General features: G+C 34.0%; 1 protein-coding gene across 4 annotated transcripts in view; it reads left to right on the plus strand.

Annotated features, from left to right (window-relative positions):
- The window catches only part of VEZT (vezatin, adherens junctions transmembrane protein), a 62,710-nt gene that overhangs the window by 34,003 nt on the left and 8,952 nt on the right, over nt 1–19,755 (plus strand). For 2 of the 4 annotated variants that reach the window (XM_008590378.1, XM_008590377.1), the window contains 5 exons: nt 350–625; nt 3,593–3,730; nt 7,761–7,908; nt 11,497–11,828; nt 15,212–15,402. In XM_008590378.1, coding sequence (XP_008588600.1) covers nt 350–625; nt 3,593–3,730; nt 7,761–7,908; nt 11,497–11,828; nt 15,212–15,402 — 1,085 coding nt within the window. Of the gene's footprint in view, nt 1–349; nt 626–3,580; nt 3,731–7,760; nt 7,909–11,496; nt 11,829–15,211; nt 15,403–19,755 lie in introns of all 4 variants that reach the window. The other 2 variants (XM_008590375.1, XM_008590376.1) reach the window with 1 other exon arrangement.

A 19,755-nucleotide genomic window follows, 5' to 3' on the forward strand; every position in this document is an offset into this window, starting at 1 on the left:
ACCAGGTCATAATCTGTAAATAAATAACTAAATACATAAACAAACAAACAAATAAATAAGAATGAATTGTAAAAAAGGGATTATATGTAAAGAATTGTTGATGTCCTCTTCCTGACAGAGAAGGGAAGAATGACTCAAGAAATGCACTGAATCACTGCTCAAGCTGTTTAAATTATACAGACAGTTACATTCATTGGCCTCAGTGTCCTCAATTTGTTTTTCTTGTCACACTGACTACTGCTTCATATTGTAACAGATAGCAAAGTCTGATGTTTTCCAAATCTATAGTCACTCAAATGTCATTATGAGAATAAAGCATCTTATCCTTTCTTGGTTTCTCTGTTCCTAGGGATGTCTCAATGCTATTTGCCTTCATTAGTTTGCTCATTATGCTTCCCACTTGGTGGACATTATCTTCCTGGCTGGTGTGGGGAGTGATTCTGTTTGTTTATCTGATCATAAGAGCTTTGAGATTATGGAGAACAGCCAAACTACAAATGACCCTAAAAAAATACAATATCCGTTTGGAAGATATGGCAGCAAATAGCCGGGCTTTTACTAACCTTGTAAGAAAAGCTTTACGTCTCATTCAAGAAACTGAAGTCATTTCCAGAGGATTTACACTGTGAGTTCACATTTTATTCTATTTTTTAAATGATTCTTTTTTACTACATAGTTAAAGGATGGTATTACCTATTTTCATTTGTGTGTTGCATTCACAGGAAAGAAGTAGGTTTCTCTTTAACACTTATTAAGGCCTATTAAATGCTAAGTGAAGGAATAAAGACATTATATGCTAGATTTAATATGTAGTATGATTCTGCTTGTCTACTTTGAGAAACCGAAGTACTTTGAGAATTATACTGATTTCTGTTTATTGCCATGTGATTACGTTGAGATAAAATATAGAGAGTACCTAACACTGAACCTAGCATGCAGTTGTTACTCAGTAAATGCTTGTGCCCTTTACTCTCTGTCAAATGCCATCTTTCTCCAGTTTATATAATAGATATATCTGACATGAATTCATTTTGAAAAATCTCAACATGTATTACTAATACTCTTTATGTAAATATTTTTTAGATATTATGGCATTGATAATCTCAGACTATTATGCAAATTGTGATATTTCACGTTCCCACAGGAAACTAAATGTTCACCCAACTAGCTGTGTGTGTATTAAGTTATAGGATATACTGGCTATTATTTACTCTGTTATTGAAGGGAAAGTTATATTTATTGAGCACCATCTATGTTCCATATACTTTGCTAATCATGTTTACGTACAACTAAAGTCATACAGTTGTAAGTGGTAGAGGAAATATTCAAATCCATTTTATCTGACTCTAAAGCCTGTTCCCAGTATACTAGGCTGCCTGCTAAACACTAACAGAGAACAGTTGTACTCTTATCTAGTATATTTAATAATTTATATAACATTCACAATCTATAGATGGGAGAAAGTAAGTATATGATGAAGAATAATTATTGCTCTTAATTAGTTATATCTGGAAAATCATGAAAAGTGGGGAAGAACCTCGGGTAATCATCTTATCCTTTGCTCTGCTCTAGAATAGCACTTATACAATCTTGACATAAACACTGTTTCTGGAAAATCATAGTGGGGAAATCTCCAGTAGTCATCTTGTTCTTCACTCTGTTGTGTTCCACACAACAATCCAGAGACATGAGAGGGATTTTATAACCTCTCTTTTGGCTGACTTCAAAGTATAAGAATCCTCAGTGTCTGTTGCTTTTTGTCCTTCCATTAGTTGAAGTCTACTTCTTGTTGACCTTCACTCTGTTGTGTTCCACACAACAATCCAGAGACATGAGAGGGATTTTATAACCTCTCTTTTGGCTGACTTCAAAGTTTAAGAATCCTCAGTGTCTGTTGCTTTTTGTCCTTCCATTAGTTGAAGTCTACTTCTTGTTGATAGAGGATAGCAAATTTTAAGTTGTTTGAGTGTCAAATATTAGAAGTTAAAAAATCACACTGAAAATAAAGAGTAGCTACTTTTCATTCTTGACTTGCACGGCAAAATGCAAAGATTGACTGGTTAAGCAAAATGGCTATGTGTCCAATGAATACATGCTTAGGCATGTATTCTGTGCCTTTTGTCATTTTCTGGCTTTTACCCATATGTTTGGAATTGGCATGAAGAGGTAAAGTGAGCCATGTGTCCAATGAATACATGCTTAGGCATGTATTCTGTGCTTTTTGTCATTTTCTGGCTTTTACCCATATGTTTGGAATTGGCATGAAGAGGTAAAGTGAGCCAGTTAGACATGATTTACCTGCAGATTATGTCTTCTACCCATTCAAATGGCAGACAGAAATATTGGAAGAAATTGTGCTTCATTTGTCTCTAGCTAACTGGATAGTAGACTGAAAAAATAAATTATGAGGAATAATAAATCTTGAATTATAATTTTTTAGAAATACTTTATTTTTAAAACTGATTCAGTAAAATGGAACACAAGCAATAGTGCCATATATTGAAATCATGAATGCTATTTTGTTTCTACTTCAGTTTGTCCTCTGTAGCAAGTAATTTAACCCTTTCTCATTTTCATACCCTTATTTTAAAATAAACCTGTCAATTATTATCCTCTGCTTTTTACAGATTTTTAATGCCTGAATATATTGTAGTATGATTTAACATTTTTAAAGTTTTGAGCTAGGTGTCTTATTTTATGAGTAAAAGATTTATAAATGCAAATATTTTGTTTTGCTATTGGGAGAGGTTACTGGTTAAGTGAAAAAAACTATTATCCAATAACTATGTAGTATTTAATCATGCATACTTTCCATTACAAAACATAATGCATTATGTGTCATTGTTACAAATAGGTACATCCCATTAATCTTGTGGAAAGTGCCATGAAATGTGCTTCCTCTTGAACAGTTTTTAGAGTAGCTATGCTACTACATGGTAACCCTTACTTTGCCTTTCTACTTGCATTCCCCTGTTGGCCACTGGTCCTGTTGCCTTTCTGCGTTCCCTACTTCATTTTGAGTAGGTAAGTGCCAGTGGCAGCAGGTGGGTAAGTAATTTTGCCCTACTTTTATGAATGTACAGAATTTATTTTTATATAAATTTGTTCTGTACAAATGAACAAATATATGATTAATGAACCTATGTAAATGTATATTAAGAATGTGAAAGTGTTTATAATTAAGTCCTTCATACTTCCTGTAGATATAGGTTTTGAAAACTGAATGTAAAGTAGTTCCACTTTAGTATATTTTAGCAGGTAAAGTGTCTGTATAAAAAAGATGCAAATTCTTAAATATTCATATATTTCTATTATATCTCAATTAAAATTGATTGTTCCGTCACATCAGAGGAAGCCTTCATTTTTTAATATTTTTAATTTTTGATTTATCTTTTTCTGGTGACTATATATGTATCAGAGGACTGGCTATTTTATGAGAACTAGGTTGGGGTACTGATAATCATTTTCTAATGGAAATCATAAAAAAGGAATTTTTTTTTCTAAGTTTAATAGAATTTTGGATTTAGAAAACAAAAACTTTAGGACACCTGTACAGTTGTATCACATTTTACTTTTCAAGTTTGCTTGACAGGGTCAGTGCTGCTTGCCCATTTAATAAAGCTGGACAGCATCCCAGTCAGCATCTCATCGGTCTTCGGAAAGCTGTCTACAGAACTGTAAGAGCCAACTTTCAAGGAGCAAGGCTAGCTACCCTATATATGCTGAAAAAATATCCTTTTTTTGTCTATACATGAGAATAAGCAATGTTTCTGGAGTCCCGAGTTGCATCCTGTAAAGTTAACTATAAACTGCAATTGCCTGTTTGAATATAAGTTCTATTTTAAAACTATATAAATATAAGAACTATTTTAAAACTGGAAGTGCATTCCAGTGGGAATGACAATAGACAAGAATAAAGTTCTTCTGTTCTTGTGTGGCTCATTTTTACAATGGAAAAACTTGAAGTCCCTTTTTTTACTGGTCCAAAGAATAGTCAGAAGAGCCTGGCTTTGCTAGGTCTAACATTTTTAAAAACTTCTGAACATGGCAAATTTGTGTCATGACATCGTTATGAACTGGTAACAGGAAATCCTTCTCTTTTCAAAAAAACAGAGGGTCTAGAATCAGATTGAAGTCAGGAAATTAGTTCTATTAACCAGAAAATAAAGGTGTATAAGATTTTTATTTTATTAGAGATTCATAGATGAGTAAAATTATGAATAAATGGAGGGCAAAAAGACCTTCATGTTGCTGGGTACAGTAGCACTGATAAATATAATGCTTACAGTTTACAGAATGCTTTATGTTGTATTATTATATCCTTAATGCAAATCTTCCTAGCTGGGTTTTCTCATCTCTGCTTTGTAAGAAAACTAAAATAAAGGTTAAGTGACTTGCTCAGTGTCACACAACTAGTAATAGGTGAAGTTGTAGGATTTATAACTTATAACCTTTCTCTGTGTACATTTACTGTACTATATTACCTCTTTGGAAATGCAGAGAAAGCATTTTAATTTTTGTCAAGAACTTGTCTATTCTGTTCCCTGGCTGCCTGAATGCCTGCCTGCTATAGGTCATCTACTCTCTTAGGTGCTAGGAAGACTAAAAACATGTAATATCCACTTTCAAAGGCTTTTGAGTGTGATCAATAGATAAGCCAGTATTCATAATACAATATAAATGCCAGGGTGCCTTCCAACATAGCAGGATAATGTACTTGGCTTATGGGGTCAGAGAAGGCTTTTAGAGAGTTGACACCTGAGTTGACCCTCAAAGAACTAGTAGGACTTGGCTGTGAGGGTGTTAAGAGTCTGCATTCCAGGTAGAAGGAAGCAAAAACATATGGAAAGAAATAGAGATTTGACAGTGGCATGCGGACTGCAAGTAGTTAGTGATTTGGTGAATATTTATTGAGCATAAACTGAGTGCCTCATGGAGTGTATAGTTTAATGTGGAATGAGAGGAGATAGCCTAACAAAGATTGCAGATTGTATGAGTTCCCTGTGCCAGTCACTTTTCTAGAAACTGAGGAACTAGCAGTGAGCAAGATAGACACAATCCTTGTTCTCATAAATGAGATAATCAATAATAAATAAAAAGATGATATTTTCAAATATAATAATTGTTATAAAGGAAAAAAAAAAAGCCCAGGGGAATAGAATAGAGAGTGATTGTGTGGGATGGTGCTTTTGATTGGATGGTAGGCAAAAGCCTCTGAAGAGCCATTTAAATGAGTTGTATAATGAGAAAGAGCTGGGGGAAGAGTGTTCCAGTGAGATGCACCAGCGGATATAAAGATCTTGTGGCAGGAATGAGTTTAGCATGATTGGAGTATAGAAAGAAGACCATCTTAAGTGGAGCGCAGTTAAGTTGGGGGTTGGAGTATGAAATGAGATTCAGAGGTAGGCAGAGGCCACATCATATTCTCCATAAAGAAACTTTAAGGAATTAAAGTAAAAAAGAATTCATCAACCGTTTCTTTGAAAAGACCAGTAACAATACTATGTATGATCAAAGTAAAGAGCAGAAATATACAAGATGAGTAATGAGAACACAGTGGTAACCATAGATGTGGAAGATATTAAAATATTTATAAGGGGATAATATATGTAACTCTGTAGCAGCAACTTTGAAAATTTAGGGGGAAATGGTTAATTTCTTCTAAAAATACAAATCTTCAAAACCGATTTAGGAAGAATTTAAAAGCTCAATTGGATAAAGTATATTCCATTTTAAAAAGAAAACACCTGTTTATATGTAAACAATGGAAAATATGCAACTATTAAACAATGATAGAGTTCTTGATGCACTACTGTGGAATGATCTCCAAATTATATTAAGTGAAAAAAAGTAAAGTGCACAGAGCAGTATTTATAGTACCCTTCCATTCATGCAAGAAAGGGACTGTGTATTTATGTAGGGATAAATATGTGTGTATTTATTTGTGTACATGTGTGTGTGTATATATCTACATATACCCAGATATACACACTTATATTTGGATTTGCTTTTATGTATATATGCATAAAATATCTTGAAGGATATACAAGATACTGGTAACAGGGATTGCCTTTGCCTTTGGATAGGAGAACTAGGTGGCTAGGCAAAAGAGATGAGAAGCAGTTTTATTATACCCCTTAATATCTCATGAATTTTGAATCCTGTGAATATATTACACATTCAAAAACTAATTGAATAAAAAAATTTAATTACCAAGTCCAGATGGTTTTATTAATTAAAAAATTTTTTTCAGAATATAGAAAAGGTTAGAAAGCTCCCCTATATCATTTTATTTATAAAAATACTTCAATAATCTAACTATCAAAACATGATGCATTGCAAAGAATAAAAACTATATACTAATCTCACAAATGGAAATACAAAATATTTAAATAGAATATTTATAAATTTAATCTAGCACCATATCGAAATATTATTATAATGTGACTAAATAAGAATATGCTGGAAATACAAAGATGGTCCAGTATCAGAAATTGTATGGATAAAATTCTTTATAAAAACAAAGGAGAAAAATCATTCTTGATTGATATTGATATATGTTCATAAGGAAGAGAACAGAGGAAACAGTAGTTTATGCCAAACAACTTAGATAGAATAGAGGCCGGCCCGGTGGCGCACTGGATAGTGCGCCGCTTCGGAAGTGCGGCGGCGCTCCCGCCCGAGGGTTCGGATCCCACATGCAGACCGGTTCCCACTCACTGGCTGAGCGAGGCGCGGGGGCAACGCCGAGGGTTGCGGTCCCGTTGCCGGTCCCGGTCCGGTGCGGGGGCGACACTGAGGGTTGCGATCCGTTGCCGGACACGGAAAAAGACAAAAAAACAAACAAACAAACAAAAAAACCCAGAGATTTATCTCTCTGATAATCTTAACAGAAAATACAAAGAGCATAAATGGTATACACACACACATACACACACACAGAGCATCAAGTTTGTGAACTAAAATCTCAAGCATTTTATTAATTCAGAATTAAAGCTTTGTTGTCTGGTTTCCCAGCCCACAGCAGATTTAAAATTGGAATTTAAAAGAAAGGCTATCCTAGAGACACTAATCAATCACGTAGCAAAGAGCGCCTCTTACAACCTAGAAAGGAACCACAACTTCCTTAATAGCTGATTACAGGACTGGAGTTAGGAAGTGTAAAATATAAGTTTGGAACATCTTGTCACATCAGAAAGCAAGGAAGACCACTAGAGTCAGGACTCAGGAGCCAATCTGAAGGCCCTCCCAAGGTCAAAGATGGGAAAATATGAGCATCAAAAGGAACAATAACCATGGCAGACTGAAATACAGCAAATACATAAAAATCTGTTAAGTTTCAATATTACCTGTCAGTAAAAAAGACACACACACACAAAAAAATACGCAATACAGCTCAAAAGGTAGATGTCATGCGATCCCGTTACCGGTCAGTAAAAAAGACACACACACACAAAAAAATACGCAATACAGCTCAAAAGGTAGATGTCAAAAATAACTAAATTAGCACTGTAACACTTTTGAAGGGTTGAACTTTTTATAATTTAGACATAAAAATTTTATTCACAAGTATCCTATAAGATAACTGAGATGTTAATATGTTAGATTTTAAGATTTAATTTCTGTTTAAAAACTGGTGCAAAGTCTCTTGCTGTAAAAGATCAAAAAAAGATTAGTAAATGTAATTTTGGACAATTTTATTCTACCTTTTATGCTTTCCTAAAAAAAAGGCTTTGTTTATTGCCTTAACCTAATTTAACCTACCCCCTGAACTCTGAGAGTGACAATATAACCAACTACATCTGTGTGGTGCCTTTTAAGGAGCTGGGCCTTGGACTTAGTGAAGAGCAGATTTCAGAAGAGGAAGCACATAACCTTACGGATGGCTTCAGCCTGCCTGCTTTGAAGGTAATCCAGTTGTGGAGGGGAAGGGCTGAAGAAAAGGTAGATACACTTGAATTGTGCCTGTGCTTTCTGAACGTAAATGGTGCACCTGTTTCCCTTCATTGTTTGCTGAATACCGTCATCATAAATGTCTTAATGATGTTTGTGGTGCTGTCTTTCAAAGCTGAGAGCATCATAAGGATCAGATGAGGAGATATTTATATTTTGATGTTAAAATACTTAAAATTCTTAATGTAAGAAATGCCTTAAATTACAGTTTGGAGATAAATGAATGTACTTTAATTGGAAACCAATATGAGTGATTTTATGACTAATCATTTATTTCAACAAATGTAAATAAAGCACTTAGTGAGATCTACATCTTCCCTTGGAAAATCTCCAAAATTCTTGTCTAGAGCAAGATTTTTTTTTCATATATTAAAAGCCACATAAAAGAATACATTTGGCTACATAAAAAACTAAACTTTAAATATTGCATATTTTAAATGCAAACAAGCTAATAATAATTGCAATGATTCATAACAAAGGGCTTGAATTCTTTCTATATAAAGAGCTCTAAGGTGTCTAAAACCTGCAAAAGATATGTCAGGTATGTGAACTGGTAGTTCACAAAAGAAGAAATACAAATGGCCGATAAATATGTTAACACTTTCAATCTTAGTAATGAAAGAAATAGAAATAAAAGTCATAAGTTAACCTTTTTGCCAAGGATATTGAAGGTTGTTAATATTATAAATGAAGATTCAGTGAGACCTCACACACTAGTTGTGAAAGTATAAACTGGTTTACTTCAGCAGTGAGTACCAATATTCATAAATGCATATACTCTTTAGTTCAACAATTTTACTCTCACAGATTTATCTTAGGAAGTAATCAAAGATATACCCAAAGGTTCATGATATTACTACAGCAGCAAATATTGGAAACAAATTAAAAGTTTCATAATATGGAATTGATAATGACTTATGGTACATACATTTGATGAACTACTTTGGAGTTAGTAGCAGATAAATATTGAAGAAAATAATAACACAGAAAAACATGAGTTAAAGCAAGTTATAAAATCTGTGTGTGCAGTGAGATTCCAGTAGTATTTTTAAGAAGTCAATCTAAATGTCTTAAATTCCTTTTTCATAATTAGCAAGCTCTTAGATATTTTTGTTTCTAATCTTTAAAACTCTCTGGTTATCACAAAAATCAATCTAAGTGCAGTTGACAGCATTTATCAAGATCCATTTGGTTTTGAGACCATATTTTAAATTTTCTAATCCACATAAATGTTCTAATTCTCCTTTGTTTTTTGGTCTTTCCTGTTACTTGAAATTTGTCTTGACTTATTCCTACCCTCATTTAAATCCATCTCAATAAATGGCACTATACAACTTAAACTAGGAACCTGGGGCACGATCTTTTGTTGTTGTTGTTGTTGTTTGGGGGTTTTCTTGGTGGCTGGCCAGTACTAGGATCCAAGTCCTTGACCTTGGTGTTATCAAAATGAGAATGGTGGTACTGGGGACTGAACATCTTTCTTATCCATCATTTTTACTTCATCATATCCAGTCCATTAGCAGATTCTTGTGTCATTTCTATCTTGAAAATGTATTTTAAATCCATCCACTTTTCCATATCTCCTATCACTGTCCTAGGCCTAGCTACCATCATCTGTTATCTAGGCTACTGCAATAGTTTTTTTCTTGGTTTCCTTAGTTCTCTAAAGTTATTTGTTTCAGAATGCAATTTGACCTACAAAGAACCTTTTAAATGATTTGTCCTTTGAATCAGTAATTCCACTTCTATAAATCTTTCTTAAGGAAATTATTCTAAATATAGTCAAGCTTTATGTACCAAGTTGCTTAATAGCTTTCTGTTTATAATAGTGAAAAATGGAACTCTGCCTAAATGTTCAGCAAGAGAGGAATGGCTGCATAAATCATGGTAGACCCACATGGTGAGCCACTGTGTAGCAACTACAACTTGCTTATGAAGATTTTGTGAAAACTTGGAGAAATGTTTGTTTACAGTAAAACCATCAGGACACATAAGTATATACATGCAGTATGATCACAACTCTGCTGTTTTTTTTATTTTTTATTTTTTGGTGGCTGGTTGGTAAAGGAATTCAAACTCTTGACCTTACTGTTATAATACCGTTCTCTAACCAACTGAGCTAACCAGCCAGCCCCACAACTCTGTTTTTTAAAAATGAATAGGAGAAAATACCAGGATACTAATAGCTACTCTGTGGGGAGGTGGGACTGTAGGTAATTTCATACTTCCAAATTCAATATCATGACCATGCTTAACTCTATAGTTGAAATAAAGTTTTTTTCAAAGGACAATTTAAGAGATTCTTAATGAAGAAAATTGAGCAGACCTGGATTTATATTTTATCCCTGACTTTGATTAACCATTTGATCTTAAATAAGTTATTCTTTGAACTTATCTCACTTATAAAAAGAGGTTATCATATCTACCTTATAACGTGTTAGATTAAATAAAAAGACATAAAAAATACCTAGAACAAGGTTTGTCATATAGTGGGTACCAAAAATGGAGATAGCTATTATTCTTTAAAAAGGAGTTGAAGAAAGAATTACAGTATTTCTTCATTTCATTTTTAAATTATTTTTTGTTTATTTATCAAAGTGTCTCATGATTTCCCTATTTCTTTATGTTCTCTGTGTATCGTTTTTAAAAGTTTGTTAAATCCTGAATTGTAGTCTAGCTTAAGTATAGGCAGCAAAGAGAAAAAGGACCCCATAGAGTCAGACTTTTCTAGGTTTAACTCTAGCTTCATCACTTGACTACTGATGTCTTGAGCAAATTATTGCTTCTATGTTTATTAAAATTTAATAATCACAATACTTACCTCCAAAGCATTAAATGTTTGCAAGTCTGGTGCCTGGTGTAGAGTAAGCAATTAATAAATGTTAGCTGAATTTTCAAATTTCGTCTTATCTGAGCTGCTCTAAAATGTGAGACTTGTTCTCTGTTGTTGTCTCCCCACCCAGTGATTTTGATTATGGCTGGATCCTTTTTGCTCACCCATACTGTTTTCTGAATCAGACTATAAGAGTGTTTTTATATTTGCTTTATTTTGACCTATAACTAATCTATAACCAAACTCAGTATTTGAGTTGGGTTATTACCAAGATTATCAAGCTCTGAAGCCTTGTCTATAGAGTTTATAAACTGCCAAGAACCCCTGTAATGTTCAAAAGTGTGTTGCCACCTTGTATAGTTGCCATTGTGCCCACATAGTTTTAAAATGGATTTTGTAAGTTAAATTTTAAAAGCAACTTCTCTCTGAAAGGAACAATAGTAAAGCTTTATAAAAAGATCTAGTGAAAGATATCTTTACAGGTTTACAAATACGTATTCCCATATGCTGTGACTACACAATTTGATAAAACATTCTTGGCTAATTTTAGAGTTAGTTCAAGCTCAGCTATACTCATTATTTAGGATAAAGTGAAGAACTTAAACCAGAAGTTAAGATAAACAAATTTTTGGTTTGTTTTAAATGTTGGCCAGTATTTTTATTGATCTAGTCCTTTTTTCTTTCTTTCTTTCTTTTCTTTTTTCCCATAGGTTTTGTTCCAACTCTGGGTGGCACAGAGTTCAGAGTTCTTCAGACGGTTAGCCCTGTTACTTTCTACAGCCAATTCACCTCCTAGGCTCTTGCTTACTCCAACACTTTTGTCTCATCGTATTTTGTCTGATGTGACTCAAGGTCTACCTCATGCGCATGCTGCCTGTTTGGAAGAGCTTAAGCGCAGCTATGAGTTCTATAGGTACTTTGAAACTCAGCACCAGTCAGTACCACAGCGCTTATCCAAAACTCAACAGAAATCAAGAGAACTGAGTAATGTTCACACAGCGGTACGCAGCTTGCAGCTCCATCTGAAAGCATTACTGAATGAGTAAGTTTAGAAGCCATATAAGGAAATGTCCCTGTGATTAGCAAGCTTCATTCTTGTTCCATTGTGGTTGTTGGCTCATGTCCTAGCTAGAAAGAAGAAACCAAATTGAGACATGCAGCGTGAAGGATGGTTTATAGCTACAAGTGTAGCAGAGAAACAAGTGATTTGTTAAGTACTGTAATTTATAGTTTTGACTTTTCCTGATTTCAACAGAAAACCTAGAAAGATAGGACAAACTCAGAGGTTGTTCATTCTTTTTGAGAGCTGAAATGGAGAAGGTTATGAAGAATGAGCTGTTTTTAACCCTCTTAAGGTAGGGCTCTTAAACTAAAACCTGCAGTCTGAGAGAAATATCTTCCAGCACAACAGTTCATAACAAGAGGCATTGTTGTGTAGATGAAGAATACTATATTGCTATTTTTCTAAAGAAATTACAGCAGATCTAGAAATTTTTCTGTAACACAAGACAAGCTTTTTGGCTCCAGTTGAGTAGTGTATTAGTCCATTTCTGTTTATAACAAAATACATGGAATTGGGTAATTTGTAAGAAAATGAAATTTATTGTTTACAGTTTTAGAGGCTGCAAGTCCAAGGTCCATAGAACACATCTGGTGAGAGTCTTGGTCATGGCTTTGAGGCAACGCAGCGGTCTCACATGGCAGAAAGTGGTGGAACAGAGAGAAACTAACCTCCTCATTCACTCTCCTTTTAAAGCCCTCAGAACCACGCCTCTGACCACCATTATTAATCCATTCACTATGGCACGGTCCTGCAATCTAGTCACCTCTTCGTGGTCCCACCTTTTAATTACCATAGTAGGGTTTCCCACCCTTTTAACACTGTTACAGCGGGGGTCAAGTTTTGAGGGGTACACTCAATCCAGGCAAGTAGTAAAATGTACTATCTACAGTTTATATTTGTTGATCTACTTTGCATGGTATTATTGGTACTCTGCCTTAATTTCCAAATTTTTATATCCCACTTTCATATACCTTTATCAATAGAGAATACTATTTTCATGTAGTTCTCTACATGGAAATTTTCAAGTTTAAAAATTGAATCGAGGCATTATAATATGAATACAGTCATTTCCTGTGAATTTTTTTTTTTTTTTTTTTAAAGATGACCAGTAATGGGATTTTAACCCTTGTCTTGGTGTTGTCAGCACCACGCTCTCCCAAGTGAGCCACGGGCCGGCCCCCCATGAAAATTTTTTCTAACAGTTAAATATTCATAATGTAGGACTGGATCAAATGAATGATTGGGTTCACATTGTGTTGGTAATTTAGTGAGCTGGTAAAGTTGTTGCTGTACTTGATCCTGGATACCAGGCAAGAAGTGGGAGGGGGAGGGCAGCAATTAATTTATAAAATAAGAAAATGGATCAAATGGACTTGACATATCAGTAAAATCAAAAGGCTATGTTAACTGGAATGAGGGAGGATAAGATGTACAAGAGTAGGAGCTTATGGTCGGAAAGACATTTTGAGAAGATAAGTTTTTACCCATCAGCTGAGGGCCTGGGATAGGTATATATAAGGCTGATATAAAGGTGAGGGCATAGGGAAAATAAAGTGTGAGGTGGGTGTGTTCCAGTGCTCTATATCTGCTGTTCTAAGAAAGCAGGTGAATGCTAACCTGACTTTTAGCCCTGTCTCCTACAGAAAACTTGGGTGATAGGCCATCTCCACTTGAGTCGGTGGCAAAGATTGGATCATCATCAGAGGAAAATAAGATTTCAGTGGAAAGGTAGTATTAGGCAAAGCCAGAGTCTCCAAAGAATTCATACAGGACATACTGGAATGCATTAGAGTGAGGGAAGATGGCTCGGGGAAGGAGGAGTACTACATTGGGTGGACATGAACATGAAAAGAGGAGCTTTATACCTTGAACAGGGATCGTGGATTATTCATGGGAAGTATGTGTCCTATTTTAAAGTGGAATATTTTATATATGCTACTATCTGTCAGTTCTCTAAGTATTTTAACTAGAAAGTGTTTCAGTCACAAACTATCATATCTGATTTGCTCAATAGTGCTTCCACTTTTAAAGGTGTTATCTAAAAAAATGTTTTGTGTTTCATATTTCAAAATCCTCTTTTTGCGTTTCACTCCTCTCTCTCATTTGCCCGCTTTGCTGCTCTTCCCACTCTCAGTGCTCAGTGCAGGACCATATTGTTTCCTGCTTACACTAGGGCATCAACCTCTAACTGTTCTCCCCATGTCCAGAGTGCGCACTGCCAGTTTAGTGTTACTGAGGCATATACAGGTTGAGCATCCCTAATCCAAAAATTCAAAATCCAAAGTGCTCCAAAATCTGAAACTTTGGGGGCACAGACATGATGCTCAAAGGAAATGCTTATTGGAGCATATTGGATTTCAGATTAGGAATGCTCGACTGGTATATATGTATTCTGACTGGTATATACACATTCTGCAAATGTTCCAAAATCTGAAAAAATTCAAAATCTGAAACACACTTCTGGTCTCAAGCATTTTGGATAAGGGATACTCAACCTGCATTTGTTTTGTCACTTAACTGAAAATCTTCACTGGTTTTGGAGCATAGCAGCTTAGATTGAAGTCTGCACAAAACATTCTTTAGAAAAGGGTTGCCATAACCTGACTACATTCTGCATTTCTATCTTTATTTCTTACTCCTTTCCTTCAGTCCCAGCAAACTATAAATGCCTTTTCCCATGTTCCATCTAGAACAACCTTCCTCACCTTTTATACAGGCTCAAAGTTTATCCATCCCTCAATGCTACCTCAAAAGTACTTCTTCCTTAGCTGTTCCCTGGTCTTCCATAGCTGGTAATAATTTTCCCTTTGCTGAATTCTCATAAGACTATCTCTGTCTCTTTTTGGTATTATCTTTTTGTGCCTAGATTCATCCCAGCTTTAGCCTACCAGCTTTGTGACTCTGGACAAGTTTATTCAACTCTCTGGACCTAATTCCTCATCTGCAAAATGGAAATAAAATTTTAGTTTTAACATTTTGTGATATTGTATGTTATTTACATATATGTATAATTTCCCTGGTTCAGTTATAAATTTCTTGTAAGTAGGAAATAGGTTTAATTTATCCTTTTAGCTCATAAAATGCCTAGTATGTAGGCAAAAAATATTTGTTGAATATGTATATGATACTCTATGAGCTCTTAGAAAAACTGTGATAAAATGTACATAATAAGGTTTATCATTTAACCATTTTTAAGTGTACACTTCAGTGGCATTAAGTACAGAATGCATAGTTGTGCAACGGTCACTGCCAGCTACTTTCAGAATGTTCTTCATCTTATAAGCTTATTTTTTAATAAGCCTTATAAATTATAAATTTTACATTTTATATTCTAGAAATCTGCTTTTTTTTTTATTACGCAGGGTAATAATTCTTGAGGATGAACTTGAAAAGCTTGTTTGTGCCAAAGAAACACAAGAACTAGTATCAGAGGCTTATCAAATCCTAGAACAAAAATTAAAGTTGATTCAGCCCCATGTTCAAGCAAGCAACAATTGCTGGGAAGAAGCTATTTCGCAGGTGGATAAACTGCGAAGAAATACAGATAAAAAAGGTACTTGTGAGAGATTTATTTGGTATATGCTTATCCGACTTGCTTATTCCACTCTGGCAGGATTTTATTAGGTGGGATTCTCGTCTGCATGATGAAATTGGCTTACTTTACTAAAAATTTCTTACAAAATTTCTTACTTTACTAAAAAAAAAAAAAAAAAGTTGAACTTAAATGTACAAATTGACACTGAATACAAAGTCTTGGCTCTTATTTTGTAAATAAAAAATTAACATGATTTTAAAGTTTGGTGACTAATCCCTCCTCTTAAAAAACTGAAGTGAGGGGATGAATTTTGATAGTATTTTTTTATTTGTTAGAACTTCCTGAAACTCTTTTCCAGTTAGGATAATAAAAGAATGAGTTTGATAGTCAGAGGTTGGAAACTGAGTTTTTCTTTTAAGATAAAGTACTTATTTTAGTCATTCAGAAATAATATACAAATGATATAATTAGTGGTGTTGCATATTCATTAAGGGCCTAAACATATTAAGCGTCATTATTTAGTGGTAATTATCAGACCGTTTTGTGCTGCTAGATAAAAAGGCAGTCTTGAGATTTTCCACCAAACTGCTTTTATTTGACTCAAATTTTTTACCTGTTTTTACATCGGTAATTTCATTTTGAATGTTTGGCATATTGATTTTTTAAAATATTGCTACAAACCAATACTGTGTTTATCCTTTGGGTCTTTTTTATTGGGTTAATCAAACTTATGCATAGAATTTGCATTGCTACCAGAGATAATTAATGCTTTATTATCCTGTTATGGTTTTGTTTACAACTAGATTTGCAATGCTTTGTTTCGTGTCTTAAACAAGCTGAATAAATCCTTAGATAATAAAAGTATTAACTTTTTTCAAAGTAAATGTTAACATGCTAATTACTGGTATATTACTCATAGGTTTCCTTTACATCTCAAATGTAAACGGTGAATAGTAAATCTGCCAAAAAATTTTAATGTGTTCAAATACTTAAGTATATATGAAGTCTAGAGCTTTGAGTACGTTTTCTATAAATAGAAACAGAAGACCTTTGGGTGTTAAAAGATTCATCCCATTCAACTCTCTTTTAGCACACTCTGAGATGTTGAATTTTATTCTATCACTTAACCATTGTTGTTCACTGTTACTGTGAAAACCGTTTCTAAATCATTGGGCAGGTAAGTAAGATAAGCCGTTTCTTAATTATGCTCTATGTGGCTTTTGCTCATAGATAATAATGATATGAATTAGATACAAATCATTCACAAACTTTTCACGGTAAAACATGCACAGTGGCCATAGCTGCACAACTTTAAGTAAAATATTTGTTTGAGTATTTTAGGAACTGGGTCCTTTAGTTACACATATCTTTTTAAAAAATATTTTGTTTTGAAGTCATTTCAAACTTACAGAAAAGTTGCAAGAATAGTTCAAAGTACCCTTTATCCAGATTCCTTAGTTGTTGACATTCCACCATATTTGCTTTATCTTTCTATGTATGTTTTCTGTATGTGTATGTGGTGTTACTTTGGTCCATTTAAGGGTAAGTTGCAGACATGAAGACCATTACCCCAAAATAATTTCATTTCTATTTTTGAAAAACATGGATATTCATTCTCCTACATACCCACAGTATATCATCAATATCAAGAAATTAACACTGATATAATATTGCCATCTAATCGACAGAACCCATTCAAATTTCACTGATTGTTCCAATATTTTTTATATGTCCAGATCCAGATTATGCATGGCATCTAGTCATCATGCTCTTTATTCTCCTTTAGCTTTTCTTAGTCTTTCATAGTAAATATTTTGTGAAGAAACACTTTGAGGTTATATAAATACACTTTCCTCACCAAAATTTTACCCACTATTAATATATATACCATATAGATCCAATAGTATGATTTTTACCCAAGAAATATAAAAACTTAGTGTTCATATAAAAACCTGTACACAAATATTTATAGTGGACTCAAATCACTAAAAACTAGAAGCAGCCCACATGTTCTTCAGCTGGCGAATAAACTGTTACATCCATCTGTACAATGAAATAGTACTCAGCAATAAAAAGAGTAAACCATGTTGGATGCAACAGGATGAATGAATCTCTAATGCATTGTGGTAAGTGAAAGAAGCCAGATTCAAACCAGTACATGCTGTATTATTTCATTTATGTGGCATTCTTAAAATGACAGAGAAACAGAAAGCAGATCAAGTGGTTGCTACGAGTTCCTTAACAGGGACAGGAAACGTCAGTGGTTACCAGGGGTTAGAGATGGAAGGAGGAATGGGTTATAAAGAGGCAGCATAAGTAAACATTTGGAGGGTTCTATACCTTGGTTGTGGTGGTTTCGTGACTATTTATTTGTCTAAATTCATAGAATTGTATACCAAAAAGAGTGAATTTTTAAAATAAATAAAATAAATCAGCTTAAATTTTTTTTCATCCACTTGTTTTAGTTTTTGCTTGAATTCAATATTACTGTGATGGTTGCTAATTGGTAATTTTCTGATTCTGTTTTTCCTTTTACACTTATTAATTGGCACTCTACAGTAAGGTAATGCCTTGTGTAAAGTATCCCCTTTTTCCACTTATTTACTTACTTATACCAGTATAAATTTATGAGTTCTAATTTTATTCAGTGAATCATAATTTATTACTATTATTATTTTATTGTTCACATTGTCCAAAATTTGGCCAGAAGAAGCTCATTCAAGTTGGTTTGTATCACCATCATTCTTTGCATACTTCCTTTCTTGTACCAATTGCTCTAACTAATGGTGGTTAGAGCAATAGGCTATACCATATAACCTAGGCATGTAGTAGGCTATACCATCTAGGTTTGTGTGAGTACACTCTATGATGTTCACTCAGTGACCAAATTGCCTAACAACACATCTCTCAGAACATAACCACACATGACTGTACTTTCCTTGCCCTAGCCTTCACAGCAGCCATATCTCCAAGAATCAATCCCTTATTCTTTTTAATGGAGAATGGCATTTAGAAACCAAGATCTAGATGCTAGATATGCTCATTGCTACTGGGATGTTATTGCTTTTAGGCCCTCTCAGTGTACAGATGGAGCTACAAAATATATGTGTGTATATACACTTACACACACATTTATATCTACTTTTATATCTGTCCATAAATACTTGTATATTATAAACCGTGAGTTCATTACAGTACATCTAATTCATTCTAACACCACCAGAATGATTTATTCTGTCCTCCCCCTATCCATATTTGTACCTCCATTCTCTGATTGTGAGAAACTTGGCTTCCATTATCTTCAAAATATTTACTTATTTACTTAACCCCCTTGTATGTAACTAATCCACTGACACTAGGGGCTTTCTTCAAAGCCACACTGCTGCTGACTTAACCTGATGAGAGTTCTTCCCTTCCCTGGTCCCAGCATCTTGCCATTCCTTGCTGGCTAAAAAGACCCATCTTTCTCCTTACCCCCCAGCATCCATATAACTCATATGGGCTGCCTCTTGGCAGTTAAGAGTTAGTTCCCCATGGGTACCTGTATCACATTGACACCCTCCAGTTGATATTTAGTTGACCATGTTATTTTTAAAAATATCTTTTAATATTTATTTTATGAAAAACTAGGGTATTTATATCCTCAAAATTTAAAAAGCACAAAAGGGTAGGAATATGGAATCTCCTATAAAGCCTTGCCCCAGCCACCCGATTGATTACCTTCCCTAGAGATAACTGCTGTTAGAAGTTTCTTCTGTATCCTTCTAGAGATCTTATGCACATATTAATATGAGCAAAGATGAATATATTTTTCTTTTTTATAGAATATTACATGCTCTGTTGTATGTCTTGCTTCTTCAAACTGACAGTATATCCTGCTGCATTTTGTACCTTTAATTAAACCAGGCCTCTCTTAATGAACCCTTAAGGTGTTTTCAGCCTTTTCCTATGTTAAATAGCCACTACCCTAAAAACTGTCTATTCATATACTTTGTCCATATTATTGGTTCATTTTCTTACTGATTTCAGAAGGTTTTTTTGTGTTAGGGAAATTGACCCTCAGTGATATAAGATGCAAGTTTTTTTTCCCTGATATGTAATATAATTTTTTTTTGGGGGGGGGGTATCTGGCCAGTATGGAGATCTCATACAACTTTTGACTTTGTTTATGGTAGGTTTTTCCTCACAAAAATATTTTATGCATTTTTTTTTCTTGTGTGTCTTCTGGATTTTTATGTCATAGTTAAAAACTTAATTTCAAATTTATTTTATAAATTCTCTTTCGATTTCTTCTAATATTTTGTTGTTTTATATATTTTTTGTTGTTGTTGTTTTTTTTTTTTTTTTTTTTTTTTTTTTTTTTTTTTTTTT

The sequence above is a fragment of the Galeopterus variegatus genome, unplaced genomic scaffold (assembly GCF_000696425.1).
Source record: "Galeopterus variegatus unplaced genomic scaffold, G_variegatus-3.0.2 Scaffold6058, whole genome shotgun sequence".
Taxonomy (NCBI): domain Eukaryota; kingdom Metazoa; phylum Chordata; class Mammalia; order Dermoptera; family Cynocephalidae; genus Galeopterus; species Galeopterus variegatus.